This window comes from Salvia miltiorrhiza, chromosome 7 (genome assembly GCF_028751815.1).
Source record: "Salvia miltiorrhiza cultivar Shanhuang (shh) chromosome 7, IMPLAD_Smil_shh, whole genome shotgun sequence".
Taxonomy (NCBI): Eukaryota; Viridiplantae; Streptophyta; class Magnoliopsida; order Lamiales; family Lamiaceae; genus Salvia; species Salvia miltiorrhiza.
In genome coordinates this window covers 54,611,874-54,617,873 of record NC_080393.1, presented here as the reverse complement: position 1 = coordinate 54,617,873, position 6,000 = coordinate 54,611,874, and the positions used below count along the sequence as shown (strand labels likewise).

At 35.9% G+C, this 6,000-nt stretch overlaps 1 protein-coding gene across 1 annotated transcript in view; it reads left to right on the top strand.

Moving 5' to 3' along the window:
• The first annotated feature begins 264 nt into the window (after positions 1–264).
• The window catches only part of LOC130994894 (uncharacterized), a 1,167,164-nt gene continuing 1,161,428 nt past the window's right edge, over positions 265–6,000 (top strand). The window contains exon 1 of the mRNA XM_057920015.1: positions 265–3,205. Coding sequence (XP_057775998.1) covers positions 555–1,685 — 1,131 coding nt within the window. The 5' untranslated portion in view covers positions 265–554 and the 3' untranslated portion in view covers positions 1,686–3,205. The remainder of the gene's footprint in view (positions 3,206–6,000) is intronic.

The following is a 6,000-nucleotide window of genomic DNA, read 5'->3' as shown; positions in this document are numbered from 1 at the left end:
GATCATATGATGAGTGTGTGAGACTTCATCTCGTAAAATATGGTTTTTTTTTTTTTTTTTTTTTTTTTTTTGTAATATCTAGAATTGGATGATATACTGTTGGAATATAAAAAATAAACTTGATTTTTTAAGTGAAGATATTTGTATTAGAAATATCTAGAATGAAGATATTTGTATTAGAAATATCTAGAATCAAGATATTTTAAGAAGAAAAAGAAAGAAGGAAAAATATAGAGAATTCTAGAAAAAGTGACTAAGTGAAGATATTTTGTAATAGTAAAATAAGTATAAAAATCTAGATAGAAATCAAGAGAATTCTAGAATTCTCACTTGACTACTATATATATGTGGAGGTTGTATCAATTGTTAAGAATGAAGTGAATTGAAGAGAAGATTGTGTTAGCAAACTCCAATCCTCCCACTCAAATTCTTAAGCACACACACGTCCACAACCAATTTCTCTAAATTTCCTCCTACCAATTAAATAAATTCTCCATTATATATACTTATATTCCAACAAAGTGGTATCAGAGCCATAAAATCCTACCTGTGGAATGGCCAACCTACAATCGTTTCAAGTCCCCATGCTCAACAAGAGCAACTTCGACAATTGGAGCATCAAGATGAAGGCGCTATTGGGAGCCCACGACGTTTGGGAGATTGTGGAGAACGGCTACGAAGAGCCGCAGGACGAGGCCGCACTATCCCAACAACAAAAGGATAGATTGCGAGATGCGAGAAAGAGAGACAAGAAGGCTCTCTGTCTCATTTATCAAGCGCTGGGGGACGACGATTTCGAGAAGATCTCGAATGCGAGTACCGCCAAAGAAGCGTGGGAGAAGCTCCAGAACGCGTGCAAAGGAGCGGAGCAAGTAAAAAAGGTACGACTTCAAACTTTAAGAGGAGAGTTTGAGTCTTTGCATATGAAAGAGTCCGAGTCAATTTCGGATTATTTTTCAAGAGTCTTGGCAGTGTCTAATCAAATGAAAAGAAATGGTGAAAAATTGGAGGATGTAAGAATTATGGAGAAAATATTGCGCTCACTAACCCCAAAGTTTGAGCACATTGTGGTGACGATCGAAGAAACTAAAAATTTGGAGGAGATGACAATCGATCTTTTGTTGGGGTCGTTGCAAGCATATGAGGAGAAGCAAAAGAAGAAGCAAGAGATTTCAGAGCAACTTTTAAAGTTGCAAGTAAGCCCGAAAGAGAAAGAAGAAGGTCCGAGCAATGGCCATGGACAATTCGGGAGAGGACGTGGTCAAGGTCAAGATCGAGGAAGAGGTCGTGGACGTGGACGAGGACGAGGAGGCTTCGTCAACAGTAGTGAAAGAAAGGAGTTTACAAATGGTCGGGGGAGGAGCAACCCGCAGTCGAGGTACGATAAATCTTCGATAAAGTGTTATAATTGCCATAAATTTGGGCACTATGCTTCTGAGTGCAGAAGTGAAAAATTAAGGATTGAAGAAAAGGCCAATTATGCTGAAAATACAAGTCAAAAAATTGGTAGTGTGCTTCTAGCATACAAAGGAGAAGCTGGAAGACAAGATGACACGTGGTACCTCGATACCGGTGCAAGCAACCACATGTGCGGGAAGAGAAACATGTTCGTGGAGCTCGATGAGTCGGTAAGTGGCAACGTCTCCTTTGGTGATGAATCTAAAATTCCTGTTAAAGGAAAATGAAAAATTTTAATCCGCTTGAAGAATGGAAATCATGAATTTATTTCCAATGTTTATTACGTGCCCAATATGAAAAATAATATCTTGAGTTTGGGACAACTCTTAGAGAAAGGTTATGATATTCACATGAGAGATTATAACCTTTCAATAAGAGATGGAAAAAATAATCTTATTGCCAAGGTGCCAATGTCGAAAAATAGAATGTTTCTATTAAATATTAGAAATGATGTGGCCAAATGCTTGAAAGCTTGCTATAAAGATCCGTCTTGGTTATGGCACCTACGGTTTGGGCACTTAAATTTTGGCGGCTTGGAGTTGCTATCAAAGAAAGAGATGGTGAGAGGCCTACCATCCATCAAACATCCCGATCAACTCTGCGAAGGTTGTCTACTCGGAAAGCAGTTCAGAAAGCCGTTTCCAAAGGAGTCAAGCTCAAGAGCTCAAAAGCCACTGGAGTTGATTCATGCTGACGTGTGTGGGCCAATAAATCCAAGCTCTCTGGGTAAAAATAATTATTTTCTGCTCTTCATTGATGATTTTTCTAGAAAAACGTGGGTATATTTCTTGAAGCAGAAGTCAGAGTATTTGATGCATTCAAGAAATTCAAAGCTGCCGTCGAGAAGGAGAGCGGACAACAAATCAAGGCCTTGAGGTCCGATCGAGGTGGAGAATTCACGTCAAGGGAGTTTCTAGAATTTTGCGAAGTAAATGGAATTCGGCGGCCCCTAACAGTTCCGAGATCCCCCCAACAAAATGGAGTGGCGGAAAGAAAAAATAGGACAATCATGGAGATGGCGAGGAGCATGCTAAAGACGAAGAATATGCCTAAAGAGTTTTGGGCCGAAGCAGTGGCGTGCGCGGTGTACCTATCCAACCGATCGCCGACAAGGAGCGTGTGGGGAATGACTCCACAAGAAGCCTGGAGCGGGAGAAAGCCAGGAATTTCCCACCTAAAGGTATTTGGGAGCAAAGCCTACGTGCATGTATCAGATGAGAGAAGGAAGAAGCTCGACGATAAAAGTGAAGCATTCATCTTTATCGGGTACGACTCTAACTCTAAAGGCTATAAGTTATATAATCCAAATACCAAGAAAACAGTGATAAGTCGAGATGTGGAGTTCGACGAAGAAGGAGTGTGAGATTTTAATCCTAGTGGTGACTTCACCTTCATCCCACAATTCGATGATGAAAGGACAGTCGAGCAAGTTGGAGAAGTCCAACAAGAGGTAGTGACTCCGCCAGCTTCACCTATACAAGTTACTGAAGACTCGCCACCATCTTTCTTAAATGAAAGAGCCACACCACGAGCAAGGAATTTGGATGAGATATATGAAGACACTGAAAGGTTAGAAGATCTCACCTTGTTTTGCCTATCTGCTGATTATGAACCTGAAGCAGCAAATAGTGAAAATTGGCGAGTTGCAATGGACGAAGAGATCAAAGCTATAAATAAGAATGATACGTGTGAGCTCGTGACACTACCGGAAAGGCACAAGGCCATTGGAGTCAAGTGGGTGCATAAGGTTAAGAAGAATTCCAAAGGTGGAGTTGAAAGATATAAAGCAAGGCACGTCGTGAAAGGATTTCGCCAAATTCAGAAGTTTGCTCGGAATGAAAAATCAAGTTTAAGGGGGAGTGTTGGAATATAAAAAATAAACTTGATTTTTTAAGTGAAGATATTTGTATTAGAAATATCTAGAATGAAGATATTTGTATTAGAAATATCTAGAATCAAGATATTTTAAGAAGAAAAAGAAAGAAGGAAAAATATAGAGAATTCTAGAAAAAGTGACTAAGTGAAGATATTTTGTAATAGTAAAATAAGTATAAAAATCTAGATAGAAATCAAGAGAATTCTAGAATTCTCACTTGACTACTATATATATGTGGAGGTTGTATCAATTGTTAAGAATGAAGTGAATTGAAGAGAAGATTGTGTTAGCAAACTCCAATCCTCCCACTCAAATTCTTAAGCACACACACGTCCACAACCAATTTCTCTAAATTTCCTCCTACCAATTAAATAAATTCTCCATTATATATACTTATATTCCAACATATACATCATTCAGTCACTTTCATTATTTTTTGCAAGTAACTATATATGATACTTATGGTTTATGAATTGTTTTTTGCAAGTACTAGTAGCCATCTTACTTAAGATATATTGTTGGTAAATTTAATTTTATTTAAGTTTCAATTTCGATAACTTATAATTGGTCAACAAATTAACTAGAAAAGATTCAAAAGTTTATTCCGACCGATGATACATGGTACGTAAAACAAATTATTCTTGCATTCCAACATCTCAAAATGAGCACCTTGAAGTAGTATGTCACAGTGGTACACCATTCTTGAGACTAACATGAGAAGGAAAAAGATAACAGCAAGTAGAAGGACATAGACAGACGTACACAAACAAACAGAAAGAAACTTGCACACCACACTACATGAGAATTATTGAAAGCCAGAAAAGCGATGTATATACACCCCTTCGATCATCTTTACATGGTATCGATGTGGATATACATACATGCATGCGTGCTTGTTTAGCCTATCCAACCAATGGGACATGTTTCCCCATCAACAGTTTTGCATCCATTCTCTTCTACACAAAGTGGAATATTGGAATCGGCTAACGAACGACAGATCCCATAATTCAACAAGTCAGTAAGGCTTGGGCAACAAACCTTTGCTGCCTCAACTTGAATTTGTCCGAAAACAAGGCTCAGCAAAAGAGCACTCATAATAAGACTTTTAGCTTCCATGGATATCATCTTCTCTCTCTTGATTACAAAATATACAGAATTTATTTGTATTGATCGATGAAATGCTGGTGATGAAACTCCAACTTAAATACTAGCTGTTCTCTCATTCACCTATTAATTAAATACCTTATCTAATCAAATGCGTGCAAAAATGGATTCAAACTTCACCGACCACCTTATCTAAACCTCACATCACATATATATGCTTTGCACGTTTCCAAAAAAAAAATCATATCACATGTTTCGTTTGTTTGATTGACCAACCAAAAATTGTGAAAAGTAGGGCCAAATGTTATAAGGCAAACAAAGGTTTTTTTTGTATTGTTGCAGAGACATTCACTTACACTCAAATTATTATTATTTTTTTTTCATTAAATCAATGTGAGACAAAGAGATATTTGCTGTAAAAAAGAACCATGCACCTCAATTCTCATATATACAAAATCGACATAAGACATGTCCCACTTCGGTTTGAGAAGAAAGAGAGCTTTGAAAATTATCTATAAAAAATGGGGGTGAATTAGATTTGAATTTTTAACCGGTTTACTTTATAAAATAAAAATAATTTTGAAAGAATGAAATTAAATTTTTTTTTTTTTTTTTTGGAGTTGTTTGTTTTTATAAGGTTTTGCCCTTTGGGTTTTTCTTATTGAGGTTTTAACAAGGCTCAACCCTTAGTTTGCGTTCTGTGCTTTCAAGGGTTTTTAAATTTCCCGCTTTTTCTCTTTTTTATAATACGCCGCATTTATATATAGGTATCATCTATATAAATGATGAGTAATTTTGAAATAAATTCATTTTTTGGGGGTTTCTTTGTTTTTAAAGTTATCATCTGCTCACTTCGTCCATAAAAAATAGTCATAGAAGGGATAATACAAGTTTTGAAAAAATGATTGAATGGATTTTGAGTGGAGAAATTGTCTCACTTAAAAGATAGTGTTATTGTGAGTAGACAAATCGACCCACCATATGGTAGAAATGGTAAATAAGTAATTGTATTGTGGATAATAAGTTGTGGGGTATTGTCCAAAAATAAAAAGGGACTAATGTGTTTATTTTTGTTCTTTCAATCCACATCCGTTCCAATAGCCGTTTATTAAGCACGATTTACAAGAGTAATTGTAACACCCCGATTTTTCGTTAGAATAATATTAGATTATTTTTCAGAATATTTAGTGAAATTTGAAGGATTGTGGGATATACTTAGAATGAAATAGATTGACAAACGGGGAAATGTATTAATTTTAGTTAATAAATAGAATTTTATTTATCATGATTTTCAACTTTACCATCTTTATAATTATGAAGAATTTTCTAATGCAATCTTGTAGGCTCTTGAATATTTGAGAAAGGATTTTGAATGAATATTTTACAAGCCTACAATATATATATATATATATATATATATATATATATATATAGGGAAATGATCAATGAAAGAATGTTAAATATGCAATGAAACAACGAAGGTTGAATAACTCTATACATTTACCAAATATATCACGCGACCGCATGAACGAAAAATGTACGTGTTTATTCAGTAAATAACT